The sequence below is a fragment of the Schistocerca serialis genome, chromosome 8 (assembly GCF_023864345.2).
Source record: "Schistocerca serialis cubense isolate TAMUIC-IGC-003099 chromosome 8, iqSchSeri2.2, whole genome shotgun sequence".
Taxonomy (NCBI): domain Eukaryota; kingdom Metazoa; phylum Arthropoda; class Insecta; order Orthoptera; family Acrididae; genus Schistocerca; species Schistocerca serialis.
In genome coordinates, this window is record NC_064645.1 from 204,015,472 (window position 1) to 204,039,460 (window position 23,989).

The 23,989-nt window shown below is 42.9% G+C and overlaps 1 protein-coding gene across 1 annotated transcript in view; it reads right to left on the reverse strand.

The window, feature by feature from the left end:
* LOC126416438 (T-complex protein 1 subunit delta) overlaps window positions 1–23,989 on the reverse strand; it is a 100,460-nt gene that overhangs the window by 12,847 nt on the left and 63,624 nt on the right. Inside the window, exons 7-12 of the mRNA XM_050084161.1 lie at window positions 15,636–15,775; window positions 15,378–15,474; window positions 14,880–15,121; window positions 14,684–14,782; window positions 4,994–5,129; window positions 1,832–1,945 (exon numbers count right to left, since the gene is read on the reverse strand). Coding sequence (XP_049940118.1) covers window positions 1,832–1,945; window positions 4,994–5,129; window positions 14,684–14,782; window positions 14,880–15,121; window positions 15,378–15,474; window positions 15,636–15,775 — 828 coding nt within the window. The remainder of the gene's footprint in view (window positions 1–1,831; window positions 1,946–4,993; window positions 5,130–14,683; window positions 14,783–14,879; window positions 15,122–15,377; window positions 15,475–15,635; window positions 15,776–23,989) is intronic.

Here is a 23,989-nt window from a genome sequence, read left to right on the forward strand (position 1 = left end):
CGTGCAGACCGCGTGAGACGATGCTTCATCCAGTCCCAAACATGCTCAATGGGGGACAGATCCGGAATCTTGCTGGCCAGGGTAGTTGACTTACACCTTCTAGAGCACGTTGGGTGGCACGAGATACATGCGGACGTGCATTGTCCTGTTGGAACAGCAAGTTCCCTTGCCGGTCTAGGAATGGTAGAACGATGGGTTCCATGACGGTTTGGATGTACCGTGCACTATTCAGTGTCCCCTCGACGATCACCAGTGGTGTACGGCCAGTGTAGGAGATCGCTCCCACACCATGATGCCGGGTGTTGGCCGTGTGTGCCTCGGTCGTATGCAGTCCTGATTGTGGCGCTCACCTGTACGGCGCCAAACACGCATACGACCATCATTGGCACCAAGGCAGAAGCAACTCTCATCGCTGAAGACGACACGTCTCCATTCGTCCCTCCATTCACGCCTGTCGCGACACCACTGGAGGCGGGCTGCACGATGTTGGGGCGTGAGCGGAAGACGGCCTAACGGTGTGCGGGACCGTAGCCCAGCTTCATGGAGACGGTTGCGAATGGTCCTCGCCGATACCCCAGGAGCAACAGTGTCCCTAATTTGCTGGGAAGTGGCGGTGCGGTCCCCTACGGCACTGCGTAGGATCCTACGGTCTTGGCGTGCATCCGTGCGTCACTGCGGTCCGGTCCAAGGTCGACGGGCACATGCACCTTCCGCCGACCACTGGCGACAACATCGATGTATTGTGGAGACCTCATGCCCCACGTGTTGAGCAATTCGGCGGTACGTCCACCCGGCCTCCCGCATGCCCACTATACGTCCTCGCTCAAAGTCCGTCAACTGCACATACGGTTCACGTCCACGCTGTCGCGGCATGCTACCAGTGTTAAAGACTGCGATGGAGCTCCGTATGCCACGGCAAACTGGCTGACACTGACGGCGGCGGTGCACAAATGCTGCGCAGCTAGCGCCATTCGACGGCCAACACCACGGTTCCTGGTGTGTCCGCTGTGCCGTGCGTGTGATCATTGCTTGTACAGCCCTCTCGCAGTGTCCGGAGCAAGTATGGTGGGTCTGACACACCGGTGTCAATGTGTTCTTTTTTCCATTTCCAGGAGTGTAGTATTAATCAGCTGCTTTTTGCAGTAAATCATGATGTCCTTAAACAGCACATGCTTGGGCCTCTCATCATGACACCGTTGGAATATTCCCGAAAAAGAGGAAGTTTGTAACTTAATGTTTTAACAACACCATAGTCATCAGATACTGAGCGATAATTCAACAGAAAAGAGGTAAGGCAAGAAATCTTCCATGGCCTTGTCTGTGGAATATCAATAAGATTCAATCAGGGAGTTTTAAGGAAACAATGGAGAACTTAAATCAGAAATATTGTGTGAGAATTTGAATCCTTCCTCTTCAAAATAAAAGAGTCCAGTGTCTTAAAAGTGCACTAACTACCGCTGTAAAACTTCAAGACAACTGCAGTGTCGCAATGAAATTCCTTATTACTAAATTAATAACAGAACACATTTAAGCAAAAGGACACAACAATCAAAGCCTTATAGGCTGATACAAGAGCTATTAATCTTTAAATTTTTTCAGAACTATCCTACCAACAGTGAAGTAAATGGAGACGAAGTACCAAGTCAGAAAGGAAACCAAAATTTACCCTTGACACCACCACCACCACCACCACCACCAATTATCAAATGCCTAAAAACATAAATAAAACTGATAGTAGCAGCGACTGAATGCACTACATTAATTAACTTCTGTATCGAAAGAAATGTAAATTATATATACTAATAAAGTATAATGAACATATAATACTAACTATGTCATCTATCTTGAGAATGCTGCGGACAGTTTCAGATGCTAGTGTAATGGCGCTTATTGATACCAGCAAAGGTTGAACAACATTTTCCTCCAGGATGTTTGTTATCGCTCCCTGGAAAAAGAAAATCATAAAAATGTTATTTGAGTCAATGGACAACACCAATGTCAGCATTCCTACAAGCTAGAAATTCTTTGTAACAAATTATAATTTAAGGTCTATTTGGTTTATTTTAAATGTAGAAAAATGTTGTACCAACAGTAAAATATGTTAAAAGAAAATACAAGGATAAAATATGTAAAATAAAGGAGAGACATCCACTTACCTGTACCAGATTGCTGTGTGGCGCACAGAAACATGCAACAATAATTACACTAGCTTATGAGCTCTTGCTCTTTCTCTATCAAAAGTACACACATTCACGTAATCAACCACACAAGACCCCCAAATGCTCATATCCACAACCACGACGAGACTTATCGCAGCCACAGATGTGAGTGCTGGGTGTCAAGTTCATTACCCTGGACAGGTCTTCTTACACACCTAAGTTCAGTTCCTACATGCTGTGTCATTGTGCCACAATGCATTCACGAACGCCGTACCTTGCCCTGGCCTCCAATACGATCAAATTCCCTTCCTCCATAACAGCAATTACGGAGTCACTACAAGCCTGTTGATGATGATGCATGGTGTATGAATGTGAATCTACTGTAAGCGATGTGATGGAGTTATATGACCTAGGTCATGTACTGTCATTGGTTATTATAGAATTAATGGTGTGTTTGGTATCTAAACCCTCCATGACAGTCAGTCTATTTGTACCATCACTGCATAATTTTCGTGTATTACATCAAACAAAGGTAGTAAATTAAAGTTTTAGACTTCAGGGAGGTCATTCTCCACCAGAAGTGACTCTTACTGATTTGCAGCCATAATTCTGACACATCTTCTGTGGGAAATTAGCTGCATATCATTGAAATGTGTTTTGTTTAATACAGTGGAGGGATTTGTAGGCAGCACATTGTTGTATCAGAGGAATGCATCTCTTATGGTGGAAAATAATTTGCTTGTATTCAGTCATTAAGCACTTTGTTTATTCAGCTACTATGACCATTTACAAACTTTTCACTGTTCAGTTAACATGCACAGTATCTACCCAAGGCTGGTTTACAGGCCAAGTGACACAAGCTGCTGCTTGGGCCACCAAGCTGGAAGGGGTGTCAGAGGCCCCACCACTGTTAGACTTTTATATAGGACATATCACAATTAGTAGAAGTCACTTGCTGTGCCATGCTGAAATAGGTGCCAGTTGTGCCCAAGCACAAGATTTGATTCCAGTGCCTATCACAATAGGTGAAAACTTGCTCAGGTTAAAGTGTACGAGGGAAAGGTGGGAAGAGAGGGCATGTCAAATGATAAACCAATTGTGTGGAAAAATGTTGTTAAACTCCTCCTGTATCAATAATACTAGTACATTCTACTTGCAGAAAATATTTTGTGCCTTCATGGGACAGATCTGGAATACTGACAAGATCAGTCTCTTGTCATTTTTGAAGTAATATTTCCTTGTCTACATGTTCTCAATGTAAAAAGAAAAATATGGCATTTTGCTACCACCATGGCTGTGTCAAACTTCAAATCTGGCTGTGATTTCCACAGGCAAATTTTTGTGGTGTCTTGGAGAAAAGGGGAGATACAACAGTTGTTGAAACTGAAAAATTGTTTTGTAATGAAAGATGATAAGACATTCAAAAGAACAGTACAGCTCTGAACATTTATATGAAAGAGACTTTGTGGAACAGTAAACATCTCACCTGAAGTCAGTTTCATCTTAGATATAACAACTAAGTAAGTCATCACATTTATGGCTCCATCATAGATACTTCAATTCTCTGAGATTAGTAGGTAAAACAGAAAATACATGTGCACTAACCTTAATGGAACTACAAAAGAAAGGGTAGGAGCAAACTTGCAAAAGGCCCCTATGACCACTGCAATGATTTTGGTATCAAAACAGCCTGAGCACATGTGCTAAAGTGAAGTGGTGTACCATCTTGGAGGTAACAAATCTGCTGACCACCGTAATCTTTGTTACGGAGTTGTGCTTTTCTGCAAACAAAAATGGAAAATCCACCATGGATGCCAAAATGCATTAACTTGTTTGACCAATCCAGATCCTCCAGCTGTTTCCACTGCCAATGATTTAGAAAAAAAAGGAAAAATGTCCTGCTGATGTCAAAGTCATTAAATCAAATTCACTAAAATTTGAATCAAATGTTAGTTTAAAAATACAGAATTCCCGAGATTTTATGAAATTCCTTGAGATTTCCCTAACTGTTCCAGGTAAAATGTTGGTTCATTGGTTAATTTATTTGGGGGAGGGAACCAAACAGCAAGGTCGTCGGTCCTATCGGTCAGGTAAAATGTAATTCCTTGAGCAGTCCAGTTTTCCAAAAGAATCACCACCCTGGAATCTTACTGTTCCAGGCCTCTATGCTACACAATACTGTCATCAAGGAATGTCTATGTTAACTATGTGCTGAACTGTAGCAGTTCTGTTGAGAGAAAGGTTGTAACTATTGCCTTCAAAAGTTGCTAGGCACAATGGCTAGTTCTTCATTCACAGTCCTTCCTGAGGAAGAAGTTGCAGAGCTTTTAGAGGAAAGTCTAAGTGAAAATGAGAGTGACAATGATTTTGATGATGACAGTGATTCATTTGTAAACAATTAGAGTGAAATAACGATGAAAGCAGTCCACCCTGGATAGTTTCAAAAAGTATCACAAAAAGAAAAGTTTTATGTTGTAATGCTTTAGGTAAAGATATTTGAATGAAAGCATATGTTTTAATGTATATCCTAATTGTCCATCAGCGACCTCACTGTTTCCACAAAAAGACTCATGCAATTCTCTATAGCGCACTCGGGTGGTGATTTAAATAAGAGAGCAGATGACCTGTGTCTGCATTATACAGTGCAAAGGGTTAATGAAGACAGAGGAGAGAAATGGGGTTGACCAGATAACAAACTTAAGTATGAAAATTATAAAATTTGCTGTGTTAAATAAAATGCACTTCATAAAACACTTAAACTATAAGGACAATCCCCAGTCTCACAGTAGTTACTGTAAGTTTTTTTTATTAAAACAAGAAAATTTCAATTTCACCTTTCGAACATTGATGCCTGCGTACATTTCCCCCTGAGCATGTCGATTCCGTAATTCAGTGACTGTTGCAATTGGATTCAGTCCAGCATTTTCTGCTAAAGTAGAAGGTATCACTTCCAATGCATCAGCAAAGGCCCTGTAATTGAAATTTCGAAATTAAAATAATTTACAATATGAGGGAAAAAAGTAAGCTGGACAAGTGCCATGTTAAACAATTTTACATTCAAATTTTTACAGATCTCATAAAAACGAATAATGGATGGACACACACACACACACACACACACACACACACACACACACACACACACACACACACAGAGAGAGAGAGAGAGAGAGAGAGAGAGAGAGAGACGGGGGGGGGGGGGGGGGGGGGGTAGGTTCATACACACGTGTGGCTATCTGAGTGGCCTCCTATCTTTCACAAATTCAAACTGATCTTTAATTAAATATCTGTTCCTTTTGCCTGGTATTAGAACTCACATTGAAAACAAGTCTACAGACATGATCTTTTCTGTACTTACCATTGTTGATCTAACAGTAGTAGTTCTGGTTTCTTTGTATCACTCTAGACTGCACAGAATTTTATGTTATTATCCAGAGGATAGACTTTAAATTAAAACACTGTATCTTCCTCTGGAATTATTTTCACTTCAGCCTGGCTTTTATGAAGACAAGATTATTGTCTACAATATTAGGAAAAGGATAGTTGCTACTCACCATAAAGGTGACCCACTGAGTTGCAGGCAGGCACAAGGAAATGACTGTTGTGCCTGTCTGCAACTTAATGGGTCGCCTTTGTGGTGAGGAGCGACAATTTATCCTTTCCCTAATACTGTTGATATTACAACCTGGAGTTTCCGCAGCAATATTATTGTCAGTGATTTTAGAGTTTCCCAGTGTAGGAACATTCTGAATATTTCTTGGGCGGTCAACCAGATGGTGCCATACAGAAGGAATGATGTTAAGGCAAAGCATTTTCTGGCCACCTTCAGGCATTCCCAATGACTGCCTGCCTGTGCCATTAAATCCTCCCCCTTCCCAACACCCACAGACATCCTACAGCTGACAGACTCCAGGCTCAGATGAAAGTGCATCGCTGGGGCACAATCTCGTGTCCTCTCAGTCATGCTGGCACCAGCGAAGGACGTAAATTCCTGCTCAGATTGCCACTGTGATTTGACTGTGCTCTAAGCCGGGCCCTAGGCCCTGCTTACTTAATAACTGCTGCCTTTATTTATTAGTTCATCGTGTAACTGTACGAGCTCTGTAGGCTCTTTTAGAATAAAGTCCCAGAAGGTACTGGACTGTTGCAACAACTCTGTGGGAACGTAATTCATGACATGTCCATGAGAGATGAAGCGCTCTGCCACAGTGGACTTTGTTCATTTTTCCTGGGGCGTTTATGCTCCATTCATCTCTCCTGTAGCACCCAGATAGTCTGACCTGCATACATTTTCCCGCAATGGCAGAAGACGCAGTAGACCTCCAGTTTCCGGAGTTTTGTCATCCTCTACTGATGCCAACAAAGCTTTCATCTTGGCTGATGTGAGGAACACACACCTGACGTTATGTTTCCATAGTATTCTTCCAATTTTCACTGCCTTCTTCGTGATGTATGGTATGGTTGCCACTGAAACAAGTTTTCCTTCATACTCAGCAGACTTTGTCCTCGACTTTTTCGGTCTTACAGTGTATTTTATCTGGCATTTGTTGCAACCATCCGTATGGAACACACCCTGTAGGTGCTTCAATTTGGCTGCTAGACTGCCTTGATCTGAATTTTCATGTGCTCTGTGCCTTAGCGAGCTTACATCATCAGCTTGTTGCAAAGTAGGAAGACAGTTGGAGTCATGCAAGTACAAATCTGTACTTGTCAGTTTATATTAAATGCTGTGTCCTAGTGTGCCATATAATCTTTGCTTGATGAGCACATCCGGAAATGAAAGCTGAATATTATGTTTCCATTGTGAATTTGATATTTTCGTGCAGCAAACTCAGGTGCTGCAAGAAGTCTTATAGACGAGATGATGTCCGTGCGGCCAGATTATGGAAGTATCATCCACATACCAAGAAAAGCATAAGGGCTTGTAGACTGTTGACTCCAGAGCTTGTTCAAATGACTCCATAAAAATACTGGCCACCACTGGCGGTAGCGGGCTGCCCATCGCACTCCATCTATTTGTTCATGGTAATTTCCATTTCATAGAAAGAAGGTTGACGTAATCACAAATTCAAGCACTTTTGTTAGCTAGTCGAAGACGGAAGTGTTGCTGCAGACTGAGAGCTGGCCTATTTGTCTGTGGTTGCTGTATGCACAGCAGTGATTGTGTGCTGGCTCACCTAAGCAGACTTGAGCCGTTGGAACTCACACACACACACACACACACACACACACACACACACACACACACACTGAGAATGTTGGGTATATGTTGTGTATGTAAATATTATCTTCAGAACATGTACTGTAATCTGCTTCTCACTAAATCAACGTTTTCTGACAGCTACCTGTGAACAGAGCATTGCTGGAGTGTGTTTGAACTAAGCACATTAAGTTAGCTGCCTACAATGTATTATGTTGCTGTTTACTGTGCAGATTTCTTCCTGTTAGTGTGTGATTAACCCGACAGTTGGTTGCCTACAAGTTTTCATGTTTTTGTACAATGTAATTAGCTAAGCCGTGTGACTGGACACAGACAATAGAGGTAGCACAAGTTTGTTCAGAGAATACAAAAAGGTTGGTACCTTTTTTTAGCACTGTACCGTTTCAGGTTAGTTTAGGGTATTTCCTGGCATCCTCATACGCCAAGGTGGACTGATATTAAAACATGGGAGGGAGGGAACGGATTTCTCAGCTAAAAAATATACCTTTTCTCGAGTGAAAATATACTTTTTCCAGCGTGACAATGCACTAAAACACCATGTGAAAGTACATTATACATAGAAAAAGAACTTCCCACAATTTTAGGAAACAAAACACAGCAAAAAAATGCTTCTTGGAAAGACCTGATATGCAGCAACACATACACTGCATATTTTTGTACTATGAAAGTATAAATATGAATTCCACCGAAGACAGCATGGTAGCTTTCAAACCAGTGAAATTGAGATTGTGGTGCATGATGCACTTTTGTCAGCCAATTATGCTCATGCCACGTGGTCTCATAAGACAATGACAACAGGTATTCAAAGTGTATGACACATGGTGCAGTCAGCCAATAGCAGCATCAGTGTGAAGTAGCGCGTAGATGCAAGTAGGAAAAGTTCATGGTTTAAATTAATATACATACAGTACAGCTACAAGGAAAGTTAAGTGTTCACTTAGTATACAGCTCGACAAAGGTTCTTTGCTGTTCCCCCTCTCCTCCGCCTCCCCTCAAGGGTGTGGTTAAGGGAGGCTCCAAAGGGCCCAGCTTAAATTGCAGCTCCTGAATATTTCTGACAAGCACAATTATAAATATCAATGCTGTGCACCGAACATTTGTGGATAGAAAAGACAGTTACATGTGAAATTACTCAAGAACTCACACCCCCCCCCCCCCCCATTTTTTAAAGGGATTATTATACTTGTTGCCATCATTATTGCATAATTTGTAATCTCCAAAAAGAACTAAAACAAATATGAAAAACTAACCTTGAAGCTTGGTCCTTTTTAATGTTTGTTCCCCTTTAAGATATATCAGACACAAATGTGCCAGTAAAATTCTAAATACTGGCATAAATGGCTAGTCTTTTGGGCCAACAATTTTTCTAAGTGGCTAGTCCTCAAAGTGTTAAATTTTGAACAAGAGTCTAATGCTCTGTGATTTAAGAAATTTGTCGCACGTTTTCACATTTAACACAATTATTCTTATGTAAACAGAAATTGACTGCAAAAGTAACAATTCTCAAAGCATCATTCACAATATTTTCCTGTGACCTATTAAAAATCTGAACAGTTGTGACATCATGTTCATCAAAAGCAGTTTGTTGTTACAAAGTATTACATAGTCTTCGTTCTAAAGCCTTTGACACACTTTGCTGTTGGCAGACGCTTGGGTGTGCACTATGTTTTGTTGTTGTAAATGACATATTTTCTTAAGTTTTATTTTGGTGTTATTCTCTCATTTATGTTTTACTGCTGCAGTATTATTCTGCATTAATGGGCTAAAGTAAAATTCCTTGTTAGAGTACCAGTGCTTACCAATCAAAAGTACAAAAATTTTGCTGAAAAATCAAACAATGAAAAATTCCCAGGAATCTAAAATATTCCTGTGTTTTCCTGGATGAAAACTCCTAAGTTCTTCCCAGATTTCATAGTTATCTCGGGTTGTATACACCCTGAAGGAAGGACTACCTATTTTTAAAAATTAATGTCTCAAAAACTAAAATTAAGATGGCTAGATGAATGCAACAAACAATATGTTTATTGCAAAAGTTGAAGGAATTTTTTACAGAATTATACAGAAATAGTTAAAGGTGCTAACAGAAGGCACTGCAATCACAAAATCAGTGCTTATAAATAGTGTGCTGCAGCTCCTAGTGATCAGTTCCACCACTGAAATGGTAAAGGTGGTTAGCATACAGAAGGAAGAGGTAGAAATCATGTGTACCAGTTAACAACCTGTTTTTCGGTGTTAGAATATCACAAGTTGGTACACAGTTCTATAGCAACATGGAACAGTTTTCAAACAAGATTTAATATTACAAAAGGTTCCAATGGGAAAAAAACATTCACAAGCTATTCACCAAATTCCTACAGACAGGCATCGTTGCTTGTGATCTAGCAGGGAATGCTGGCCCCAGGCAAACTGTAGCTTCTCAATTCACAGAAGGACTCAAATGACGACAATCAGCAGATAAAACGTCCAGCACAGCTTGGACGCCACTCAGAACTTAATTCAGCTATACTGACAATGGATAATACCCACAAAGTACGCACACAGCGTTCGGAACAGCCGCGGCTACAGGAAAATGCTACAGCTATTGCTATTGGTCAGTGCACATCAAGGACAGAATGCAAGATGTGGCGTGGACCGCAGAGGGAACGCCTAGCACAACATAGGCATAAATACCGGACTTCTTCCACACTGGAATCAGTATCTGATAGAACCTGAAGAAGACTGCGAGTCACGCAGTTGAAATATCGTGCAGGAAAGATGCGAATAACCAGCAGAAACCCGATTAAATCAACACGACATGCTCAAAATGTTTTGCAATGTGTTAAATTAAATATAAAAACCAATAAAATTGACTAGTAGCATAAGATACACATAAGCAATTGCTTTTGATTGTTTTATTATGCTATTAAACTCATTTAAATTTTATTAAGATTTAAGTTTTATTAACAATTCTGTGCTGTACTGAATTATGAATTTAGTTGTTTGGGCAGGTTGTCTGTATTTTCTGTCCAAGTGGTCAATAAATGTATTAGCATTTTACTTTCAACCCAAACTCAATCGATTCCACCCTTTAATCCTAATGGTTCTACTGCATATAACAGCAGCAGCTTAAGAGTATGAGGAAGCTGCGCTGGAAGATATCCACAAGCTGTGGAAGTGGCAGTGGGACTGAGGACACTGGATCATAACCTAGTGACACCCTTCCCCCAACACTGCACCAGCTCCATGCCCAAAAATGGTCATGGGATATAAAGGCGGCACCCCAATGAAGACTATCAGTCGTCAGCAATGTCTGAAGATGGCAATAATAATAATAATAATAATAATGTATGAAAAATAGCATAGTCAAGGGAAAACACACTAAACAAGAAGATTACATATTGAATAACCACAGTGACTCCATAGAAGCGATGGAAAAAACAGATGCCTATAAATATCTAGGATACAGACAAAAAATAGGAATAGATAATACAAATATTAAAGAAGAACTAAAAGAAAAATATGGACAAAGACTAACAAAAATACTGAAAACAGAACTGACAGCGAGAAACAAGACAAAAGCTATAAATACTTATGCTATACCAATATTGACCTACTCATTTGGAGTAGTGAAATGGAGTAACACAGACCTAGAAGCACTCAATACACTTACACGCTCACAATGCCATAAATATAGAATACATCACATACATTCAGCAACAGAAAGATTCACATTAAGCAGAAAGGAAGGAGGAAGGGGATTCATAGACATAAAAAACCTACATTATGGACAGGTAGACAGTTTAAGAAAATTCTTTCTAGAATGAGCAGAAACTAGCAAAATACACAAAGCAATCACTCATATAAATACATCGGCTACACCATTGCAATTTCATAATGACTTTTACAACCCTTTAGATCACATAACATCAACAGATACGAAGAAAGTAAATTGGAAAAAGAAAACACTACATGGCAAGCACCCACATCATCTAACACAGCCGCACATCGATCAAGACGCATCCAACACATGGCTAAGAAAAGGCAATATATACAGTGAGACAGAAGGATTCTTGATTGCAATACAGGATCAAACAATAAACACCAGATATTACAGCAAGCATATTATTAAAGATCCCAATACCACAACAGATAAATGCAGACTTTGCAAACTACAAATAGAAACAGTAGATCACATCACAAGCGGATGTACAATACTAGCAAATACAGAATACCCCAGAAGACATGACAATGTAGCAAAAAATAATACATCAACAGCTTGCCTTAAAACATAAACTTATAAAACAACATGTTCCCACAGACAAGTATGGACCACAAAATGTACTGGAGAACGATGAATACACCACATAACAAACCTGACATCATACTCACCAATAAAAAGAAGAAATCAACACAATTAATCGAAATATCCATACCCAATACAATAAATATACAAAAGAAAACAGGAGAAAAAATTAAAAATACATCCAACTGGCTGAGGAAGTCAAGGACATGTGGCATCAGGATAAAGTTGACATCGTACCAATTATACCATCAACTACAGGAGCCATACCACACAATATCCACCAGTACATCAATGCAATACAGCTACATCCAAACTTATATATACAACTACAGAAATCTGTAATTATTGACACTTGTTCAATTACCTGAAAGTTCCTAAATGCAATGTAACATATACCGTACAGTTAAAAGGAAGTCACGCTTGATCAAGGTCCGCGTCACCTTCCATTTTTAACGAGACTTAACGTCTGAGACAAGAAAGAAATGATAATATTCTCATGCTGAGAAATTTACTTGATAGTCTGAACTCCAGCATTTTTTTCCTATGTCATTTAATTTCACTGGCCCCATAACATCAACACATTCACAATTATGTAACACCCTCTTCCTTCAATTATTTCTAACCAATAACATACTCCAAGAATAATGTGGGTTTGACTAACAACTTTACAAAAATTTTGAAACCATTGGTGAGTGATATCTAAACAAGTTACTGGAGGAAAAAAAAAAACAGTTCTTTTTTATAAATACAAAAAGACTGTAGCCTACCCAACAGCTACACCTAACGTATCTCAAAGAATTTTAGTGAAACATGGTGGTACAAAATAACTGTTTAATGGATCAGTGGGTTCAGATTACTAGGAGGAGTAACAAGGATCCTAACAAGATCTGAATGTATTCTGTTAGAAACTACGATCTTAAGTAACTTCAGATATCACGGAGTCACAACTTACCATCACTTGTCTCAAACATTCTAAAATGACAATAACACTAAATAGGACGATAGATTGCTACTCACCACACAGAGTAGGCACTGAGTGGCATACAGGCACATCAAAAGAAGACTGTTAGTTATTAACAATAAACCCAATTCCTTAAAGAATTTTCCATGTATGAAACAGCTTAAAACATTTGATTACTTCACAAATGAGTTAATGTGTTAAATACTTGACATTAAGCATGTAAATGAGAAAAAATTTAAAAAGATTTGAAATGATGTGTAGAGTTTACTGGAAGGCACTAAGTGCTCTTGCTATGAAACACAATCTGGGTGCCACACACTCCACTTTAAGTGAAAGGAATCAAACAATGGAAAATCCAGGATGGAATGTAACAATACCAGACAAGGAAAGGTGCTACTCACCATATAGCAGAGATGCTGAGTCGCAATAGGCACAACAAAAAGATTCACACAATTATAGCTTTCGGCCATTAAGGCCTTTGTCAGCAGTAGACACAAACGTGCGCACGCGCACGCGCACCCGCACGCGCACGCACACACGCACACACATATAACTTGCACACATGTCTGCAGTCTCAGAGAACAGAAACTACACTGTGAGCAGCAGCACCAGTGCATGATGGGAGTGGCGACTGGGTGGGGGTAAGGAGGAGGCTGGGGCGGGGAGGGGGACGGATAGTATGGTGGGAGTGGCGGGCAGTGAAGTGTTGCAGTTTAGACAGAGGGCAGGAGAGAAGGAGCGGAGGGGGGGGGGGGGGTAAATAGTGGAAAGGAGAGAAATAAAAAGAAATTAAAAGACTGGGTGTGGCGGTGAAATGACGGCTGTGTAGTGCTGGAATGGGAACAGGGAGGGGGCTGGATGGGTGAGGAAAGTGACTAACCTCTTGATGAGTAGATTGTGACAACATTTTAAATTCAGTTGATAGTTATGTAAAATATTGAAAATCAAATTTTTATTCCTCCTGGAAGCCATCAGATACTCTTTGAGGGTAACTATCCATCCTATTTCATACTGTTATTCCATGTCAGATGTTCCATGTTTGACATTCTAAATTAAAAAATTGGCAGGAGAAATTACTATCTCCTATTGTCAACCATGCAAATTAAATTACTTGAATTGTAACCACCCATATTTCTTGTCAAATCTCCAAGTGGGTTTGATAAGTAAGATGGTGCTGAAAAAGTCATCTAGAACATTAATACATCTCTATGAGTGTAGATAAAAGGAAATGTCCTGACTCATTAGCACACAGCCCAAACCATTAAGGATAGAAATTTGAAATTTGGAGAGGGTGTTGATCTTATACTGTAGGTCTTGTTTAGTATGGGATTATTCAAAATCCCACCCTAGATGTGGTGAAGTAGGGGATGGAAGGTTTTCTGAAAATATGTCACTACTAAAGCAATTTTTGAACTATAACTATGAAAAGTGGTAATTGTTTTCTCAAAAAAGTGCTTCGGCATTTTTTGAAATGCAAGCACTAAGGAGGTTAAATAGTAGGTGGAAGTTTGTGTTTAACAAATCATCATTAAAGAACTTATAAAGCACTTTTGAAGCTACATTTATGGAAATGGGCATTTGACTTCTCAGTTAAAAATAAAAAAATTACACATTTCAGTGCTTTTGGAAATTTAACCCCTATGGGGGTGAAATAGGATATGGAAGTTTCTATGGAAACATCACTGTAAGAACTCTAAAGGAAGGATTAACAAAAATCTCAGACTCCGGCTACCAGAATCATTTTTTGTCAGAAACTCAGAAGCACACCCTATAGTCAGAATGAAAAGTTTATAAGATGTTGCAATTTTTGAACAACACAAAAATTTGATAAAAAAATCTGTGGAGACCACCCAATCTACATAAGCGAAGCAGTGAGCACTAAGCTAGTCACACAATAAAACTTCATGGAAACCAACTGTTGTCAAATTTACAGCATCAGACAGGAGCTAACAGCAAAAAAAACTTAAATAAGCATGCTGAAATATCTCAATGACTATCATCAGTGGCTGGCTAGCAAATTAAAAAATCACTTAGTAGAATTTCAATAGTATTAGATCTACCTGAAACAGTATGCATCTACACCAGTAATAGTTTGTGAATACTGGGCAAGACGGAGAGCAAGTTCTATTTCCGGTGCACCACCTCCAGCAATAAGAGCCCTGAAAACAAGTCTAAATTAGTAACAGCACATCATATGGACAACATAAGAAGACAAAAGCAAGCTTTCAAACTCAGATTAAGTTAACTACCACTGACCTTTTTTTCACTAGGCAGCGAACAACACACAATGCATCATGCAGTGACCTGTCTGCTTCATCAAGCACCAATTTATTGGATCCTCGCACTAACACTGTCACTGTACGACCCGCATTATGAATGCCTGAAACTTTCACAAATTTCCCTGTTGCTCCAGCTGCAACCTCCTCTACCAACTCTGCTGATCCCAAGTGCTCTGGTACAAAGTGATCCAAGCTAGCAATCGGCCTCAGGCCAAGTGTCTGTAAACAGCAATAATGTTATCACTACTTTGATCAAGTATACCACGTGCTAAAGCAAAAAGGATCAAATGTGGAGGGAGAATATGTGATAGATGAGGCTCAGAAGGAACAAACATCAACATCACATCTGCTTTCAGATGTGTTGTATGATTCAGGAGAAGATCACAGCCAAGGGATATGAATTTTTATGTAACTTTCAGTTCACAATTCTGCTTAATACATAAGTGGAAAATAATCACAATTTTCCTGTAGTTACCTTTGACACAAACTCGATATCTTCACGTTCTATATCTTTTATTACCATTACTTTAATTTTGTCCAAGAAATGTACTGCCAGATCACTTATAGCATCCCTGCAAAATACATAAAGTTATCTTCAGAAAAAATAAGTTAAAAGCCACTAAAAATAAATTGCAATACATAAAACTGGATCACAAGATCATATATAAACATTCAGCTCTCAAAACTAAAACATTAAATTATAAATGCTGCAGAAATAAATCTAGTGACATACCGAAGTATAGATTTCTGAACAAGCAACACATTGCAGCCTGCTTTCTTGATCTGTTTTACTATATTAAGTATGTAGGCACGTTCTTCCTTCAGAACACGGTCCATTGCTGCGTAATCTGATACTATGACATTGTGGTCCATCTGCAATTAGAAATGATTTTTGCCTTTACAAATGTCTGGTTGTGTCTATGTGCGGATGGATATGTGTGTGTGTGTGTGTGTGTGTGTGTGTGTGTGTGTGTGTGTGTGTGAATCCTTACCAAATCTGTTACCCCCGGAAACCATCCTTGTAACCATTGATGCCATGCTGCAAACCAGAATTCTTAAGTGGTTGTTTCACTAATTGATTGATTGATTGATGGGTTTTATGGGACTAAATGGTGATGTCATCAGTCCTGTGATCAAAAGTTAACTAGCGTAAGATAGATGTGTCTGCTAAAAGTGGGCAGATCTAGTCAGAGGGGTCAAACTATAAAGTGAGGAAGTTAAAAACCCATACAGTAGAAGGCAAAAAAGGGTAAGCCAAACCTAAAAACCAGATAAACAGATGGATAGAATGAGGCCCTTGCAAGGAGAGTGGTCGTGGGTTCCAGACCCAGAAAACTTTAAGAGAGGTTCCCACCACAACCACCCTGTCCCTGCTTCAAGAGTAAGCAAAAGCTTTTAACTGAAAATAAAAGCCACTGTCATTTAGGATACTGAAGACCATTTCAACCAACGATGAATCGTCTGCTAACATTAAAACATTGAATCTGGAAGCCTATAATTAGCACGGGCGGCCAAAAGAAGGGGACATTCTATCAATATATGGGATACTGTTAGTCTGGCTCCACAGGCACACTGTGGGGGTAGCCCATTACACAAGAGAAAACAATGGATGAATCTGGTCTGACTGATGAGTAGATGGCATAAGACAGTGGACTACTACTAAGAGGAGCAAAAGGGAGAGTGCCAAACTGCAGTAGTCTCCTTGATTGTGCGGAGTTTATTACTGAGAGCAGTACTGCACCAGATATCATACAAGTTTTGGGCAAAGAGAAATTTCATGTGGGTCTGCATAGCTACACCTGGAATCACAGGAGGGAATGGGGAGTAAGTATCTGCCTCTCTAGCCAAGTGGTCAGCCAGATCATTCCCTGATATGCCCACATGACTTGGAACCTAGAGAAAGACAACTGAGCAGGCAGCACAGCCAAGAACAGAGAAAAGGTCATGGATAGCAGAGACCAAAGGGAAAGGTGAAGAGAGTAGCACTGGCCTATAGCCTGCAGGCTCCTCATTGGATCAGTACATATTAAAATACTGTGGAGGGAGGCCTGAATACCAAAATGGAGGGACCTATTAATGGCTACAAGCTCTGCTGTGAACACACTACATGATCATGGCAGTAAATGGTGTTCCATGGCAGTAGGAGATGTAAAAGTGTATCCCATCTTATCTATTGTTTTAGAAACATCAGTGTAGAAGACGGTAGCACCCTGGAACATATAAGACACCGATATATCATAGGGACGACAGCGACCTTAGGACCCTGGAATAGGTCAGTCCTTATCAGTTGTCTAGGCACCATCTGAGAAAGGGGGGCGAGGATGCAGGAGGAAATGCACGAGGTACATTACAGTGCGTGGGAACGGCAATCCCGACAGGGGAAAGTGAGACACAGTCCAATCAGTAATCCCATCCAAGGGCAAACACTAGGAGGAAAAAGTCCCTCATTTGCAAAGAGGGCGAGGTACAGAGAATGGTCAGGGAATCACCGCCAGATTGACCCCATACTGAAAAACAGGTTTTAGAGTGGAAATGGCCACTGAGCTATAAACCTGGATGAAACCAGAGCAAGTAAATATGGAGACGAGTAGCACGGTCTGCATCCCAAAACTTATGGGCCAGGAGGCAGAGAACATTAAGGTCCTGCATGCAGGTAGTCTTCAGGAGGCGAATATGGGGCAGCCACATCAGCTTTTTATCACAAAGAAGGACAAAGAAACGGGACTTCTAAGTGCTGGTTTCCTAAATAACATTCTGCATTGGGTATACTGTGCATCAACGGCAAAAATCCTTAACCCATGTTTTGGAGGGAGAAATATGGGAGCCATGGGAAAGTGCCTATGCACACGTCCATTGCATGGTGCCTTGGAGCCGGCATTCAGCAGATACTAACAAGTGGGAACTGCACCAAATGCAAAAATCGTTGGCATACAATGCTGGGGTAACCAAAGGCCCATTGATGGTGAGGAGAAAGACTGAACTTAACACAGAACCCTGTGGGATACCATTCTCCTGGAGCTGAGGGGTGCCAACTCTAACCCAGGAGAGGCGGTGGAATAAAAATTCGTGGATAAAAATTAGAAGGCGGCCATGAAAGCCCCAGTCATGGAGGCTAATTAAAATGTGATGGTGCAAAGTCATGTCGTATGCCTTATGTGATCAAAGAAGACCACGAAAAAGGACTGCAGTTTTCAATCTCAGTAAATGGTCAGCTGTAGATCATCCTTCCTGGAAGCTACACTGATACATGGACAAAAGGTTGGTTGGTTTAAAAAAGGGTGGGGGGAGGGGGGAGGGGGGAGGGGGGAGGGGGGGGCTGGGGGGGGGGGAAGGGACCAAACTGCGAGGTCATCGGCCCCTTGTTCCCGGTAAAACTATTACACAAGGGAAAGAAAGGAGACGAACAACACAATAACAGGAGAAAGGAAGAACCAGAAGAAGGACAACCAACACTAACATGGACAAAACAGGAAAAGAATACACAGAGAGAAGCAAGAAACCAGTAGAAGGGGTAAAAACAAGAGGGCAGATGAGCATGGCTGGCCGACTGTGAGAATAAAAAGGAAAAGCCAGCCACTCTGCGACACATTAAAACATCCACCCTGAAAGCATTAGAGTGGAGAACACAAACAGACAAAGGACATGCGCTAAAACTAAAAGAATGATAAAACCCATAGTCACATATAATAGGTAAAACTAAATCAGCCGATGAGGCATTGTCAGCTAAAATTAATGGCAATGAGCCTGGTAACTGAAGAGTCCGTCGCAGGGCAGCCAAAGGAAGACAGCTCACCAAGATATGGGCCATTGTCAGCCAGGCGCCGCACCGACACTGAGGTGGGTCATCACTGCGCAGGAGGTAGCTGTGTGTCAACCAAACGTGGCCAATGCCGAGCTGGTAGAGAACCACAGAGTCCCTGCGAGAGGCCCGCTTGGAGGACTGCCACACACTCAGTTTCCTTCATGGTACGTAGTTTGTTGCGTGTGCTGAGGTTATGTCATTTCGTCTCCCAAAGCCGCAAAACTTTGCGGCTTTGTACTGAACGCAGGTCGGTTGCAGAGAAGCCGATCTCCATAAGTCGTTTCTGCGTAACCCATTTGGCCAGCCTGTTGGCAAGTTCGTTGCCTGGGATTCCAACGTGACCTGGAGTCCAGACAAACATCACTGAACGACTGGACCATTTCAGGGCATAGATTGACTCCTAGATGGTCGCTACCAAAGGGTGATGAGTGTAGCACTCGTCGATAGCTTGTAGGCTGCTCAAGGAGTCAGAAACGACTCCCCAGGGCATGAACGGCTGTGCTCAGGAGCACAAGATATAGCCACCAGCTCGGCAGTAAACACACTGCAGCCATTGGGCAAGGAATGCTGTTCAATATGTCCTTCATGGACACATGCAAAGCCGACCTGATCATCACCCATTGAGCCATCGACGTGAACCACTTCATGGCCTCAGTGCATGTCAAGAATCGAGAGGAAGTGGCAGTGGAGAGCTGTGGAGTTAACCGAGTCCTTAGGGCCATGTGAAAGGTCCAGGCAAAGCCGCAGCCTAGGTGAACACCATGGAGGTGTATGTGAGTGGACCTCAAGTGTAGGTGGTAAACACAAGGACTTCAGTTTGGAAAGAAGGGATTGGACATGAACTGCAATTGGAAGCCCTGACTTGGGCCACCAATGCAGGAGCTGAACCGCCGTGGGTGGGAAAAGGAGATGGTGATACGGATGCGCAGGAGAACTACGAACGTGTGCAACATAACTCGGCAGGGGCTTGAGCATAGTGCTCAGCAATTGCGTTTGCGTCAGTAGATAACATGCCATTGATGTTAACACTGGGAATACCTGTTGGGGTCTGGTACCTGAAAACATGTTTGATCTTTGCCCAGACTTGGGAATGTGACATATGGCACCCAATGGTGGAGACATATCTCTCCCAACACTCCTACTCCGTCGTTCGGTAAGTTGACGAACGCGGGCACGGAGACGTTTAAAAGCTATGAGGTGCTCCAGGGAAGGGAGCCACTTATGCCGCTGTAGAGCTCACCGATGCTCCTTAACTGCTTCAGCGACTTCCGGCGACCAGCAAGGGACTGTCTTTCGCCAGGGGAACCCTAAAGAGCGAGGGATCGTGTTTCCTGCCACAGAAATTATTGCTGTAGTCACCTGCTCAACCATCACATCGATGTTCCCACATGGGGTAGATTAAATGGTGACATCAGAGGTGAAAGTTTCCCAGTCCGCACTGTTTAAAGCTCATCTGGGCAGGTGTCTGTGGGCCTGATGCTAGGGCAGTGACAGGAAGATTGGAAAGTGGTCACTACCACACAAGTCGTCATGTGCTCTCCAGAGGATAGATGGGAGAAGTCCTGGGCTGCAAATTGATAAATCAATGGCTGAGTAACTGTCAAGAGCAACACTGAAATGTGTGGCAGCCCTAGTTTTTAAGAGGCAGAGGTCAAACTGAGACAGTAAAGTTTCGACATCTCTCCTTGGCTAGTAAGCACGGTGCCACCCCACAAGGGGTTATGGGAGTTAAAATCTCCCAAAAGTCGGAAAGGTTTAAGGAGTTGATCAATCAGTGCAGCTAATACATTCAGGGGCACTGCACCATCTGGAGGAAGATATACGCTGCAGACAGTTATTTCCTGCGTTGTCCTTATTCTGACAGCCACAGCTTCAAGAGGGGTTTGAAGGGGCATAGTTTCACTACAAACCGAGTTTAGGACAAACGCAAACTTCACCTGACACTTGATTATACTCGCTACAGTTCCTGTATTATCCCCTATAGCCACGGAGGGCAGGGGTCCGCATTGCCAGGAACCAGGTTTCCTGGAGGGCAAGGCAGAAAGCAGGTATAAAGCTTAACAGTTGCCGTAGCTCAGCCAGGCGATGGAAAAAACTGCCACAATTCCACAGGAGGATGACATCAACGTGAGACTGGGAAGACATGGAACATTCAATGAGGCAGTTTACACCTCAGGGTCGCCTGCTGGCACCGACTTTTTGCCTGAGCAGTCTATATCCATTGTGTCTGAGCTTGTAGGTAGCGGTGGTGTGGGTGCCACTGCAATTCCCTTGGTCTTGGGGACCTTCTTTTTGGATTTCTCTCGCAGCTCTTTGGGTTTCCCTGGCTGAGAGGACTTTACTGATTCAGTCTCCGGGACTGAGGATGAGCGTGAAGCCCTACGACCAGCTGCTTTTGGGCTCTTCAGCCACTGATGGGTGTCATCTTTCCCACTAGCAGAAACCTGGGCAGGAAGTGACCCAAGAGACCCCTTCCTAGCCAGAGGAGCCAAAGAAGACTTACGCTTCTCTGGCTTAGAAGTGGGGAGTGATGCCCTCGATGGTTGGGGGGGGGGGGGGGGGGGGGTTGCTCCCAAAATAGGTAGTGTGGGAGCAACAGGGAGGGAAATGCCCCCCCCCCCCACAGTCAAGGGGGGCAGGTGTCTTTTGGTTCCGAGAGGTGACAAGAATGCGAGGAACTGACGAGGTGACAACTGTTCTCGTAGCAGCGGCGTAAGAGGTGGTCATAGTCACAGGATGAAGGCGCTCAAATTTCCTCTTGGCCTCAGTGTAGGTCAGTCGGTCCAGGGTGTTATATTCCACGATTTTCCTCGTTTTCTGTAATATCCTGCAGTCTGCAAGGTGAATGATGCTCTCTGCAGTTGACACAGATGGGAGGCGCAGCACATGGAGTATTGGGCTGTGATGGACGTCTACAACCTCAACATGTGACGCTGGAAGTACGGCGGGAAGACATATGACTGAACTTCCAGCACTTAAAGCACCGCATCGGGGGAGGGATATATGGCTCAACGTCACAGTGGTAGACCATCACCTTGAACTTCTCGGGCAACGTGTCACCCTCGAAGGCCAAGATGAAAGCACCAGTGGCAACCTGATTATCCCTAGAAACCCGATGGACGCGCCAGACGAAATGAACACCTCACCGCCCTAAATTGGCGTGCAGCTCGTCATCAGACTGCAAAAGAAGGTCCCAGTGGAATATAATACCCTGGACCATATTTAAGCTCTTATGGAGCTGTGATCGTAACAGAAACAACCCCCAACTTGTCACAAGCAGAAGATGCTTTTCTTATCAAGACTGATCCCGAGCACATTTTGGACAAGCCCTCCATCTCCTCAAACTTGTCCTCCAAATGCTCCACAAAAACCTGAGGCTTCAAGGATATGACATATTCCCTATCAACTCTTGTATATGTGAGGTACCAGGGCGAATAAGCTTCACTGCCATCATTAGCATGGCATTCCTCTGATGGTGTGGCCAGGGAGGGGTACAATTTGAGGTCATATTTCTTAGCACTGATGTTAGACTTTGCCTGCTTAGAGACTGCTGGCGGCAGACCACCAGCAAGAGATGACGTACTACACTTCATGGCGTGTCATACGCCCTGATGCCACCTACTCCAACCAGGGGACCTCCCCACGGGTGCCACCCAGCTTCAGCAAGGACCACCTGGCAGGATGGCCTTTGCTGGGAGTCCCGATGACCCAGGGTGACGGGCATCTACTCCTTGGCGTACGTGGAGAGTTAATGGCACAGGCATCAGCAGAGCAATCCCTATGTAGTCAGGGGGCTACAACCAACAGGGTACATAGCGGCTCCAACACAACTGACTGGCTACCATGCTGGATATGAGGTGCAAATAATTCCATGATCATTGTCGGCGCAGAAAACAACACAGCACAGTGGGTGGAGGAAATCACACCCAGGAAGGTGTCCGCACTCAAGAGATGGAGGATGAGCAGGACGGCAATGCCACGAAGAGAAAGTGGGCTAAAGATCTCAATCAATGATGGACACGATGCACAATGTAAGGTGCCCTTCCCCAACTGGCTCGCTCTTCGGGAAAATTTTAAAAAATGGAGGTCAAACCCTAGAGGGGATCATCATGAAGGCAGAAAGGTGAGAGACTCCTTTTAGTCGCCTCTTACGGCAGGCATGAATACCTCGGGCCTATTCTATCCCCCAGACCCGCATGGGGGTGGACAAAAGGCCCTGAGATTTGAGTACCCAACATAATCTTACGATAACTATCCTCTTGAGCAGTTTACGAAGTACATTGGTCAAGCTTATCGCTCGGTAGCGGTCTAGAGACGTTGGATCCTTCCCGGCCTTAAGTACGGGGATAACTATGATGTCTCGCCATTGTGAGGGGAAGACACCTGTGAACCAAATGCAGTTGAAGACCCTAAGTAGATGTTGCTTCTGTGTAACGTCCAAGTGTTGAATCATCTGGCTGTGGATGGAATATTGGCCTGGGGCCGTGTCATGTGAAGATGTGAGAGACTGCAAGAATTCCTATTCAGTGAAGCATTCATTATAGGCATCAGCTTGGCAGGGGGGGGGGGGGGGGGGGGCAGAAAAGGGGGTCTCTTCAACGGGTCGTTTCTGCCGCACAAAAGTAGCAAGGATAGGAAGAGGACACCAATGCTGTTGCAAAGTGTGTCGTGGAGTGTTCTGCAAGAACCAACGGATCAGTGCACAGAGCATCCTAGACAGCTGATTGTCACTGGTGTCCAGAAGGCTACAGAGCTTATACCATAACCTTAGAGGAAGAGGCATATGTCCCCAGGGATGAAGCATAGCACGCCCAGCAGTCTTTTTTTTACTACACTTAATAAGGCAGCAAGCCTTACTACAGAGACACTTAAAAGCGATTAAGTTGGTCTGCGAAGAGTGTCGTTTAATTCACTGTAGCACCTGTAGACAGTCCTGGATAATGACTGCTATGTCCTTGGTGCACCACGGTAATGGCTGACACTGAGGGGGACTTGTGGATAGGGGGATCGCAGGGCCAGCGGCATGAAGAATAGGGTCGGTGACATCTTACACAACCACATCAATGCAATCTGAGAGAGAAGTGATGAAGTGCACAGCAGACATATATGAAGGACAACTGCCCCTGTGGAATGCCCAGTGTGAGAGCCTGTCTGCCTGGCGGCGGCAGGGGAGTAATAGAACCACTGGAAAATGGTCACTGTCATGAGGATCAAACTGGGGTGACCATTATAGTGAAGCCACAAGAGCAGGGGAGGAGACCATGAGGTCGATATCAGAAAAGATG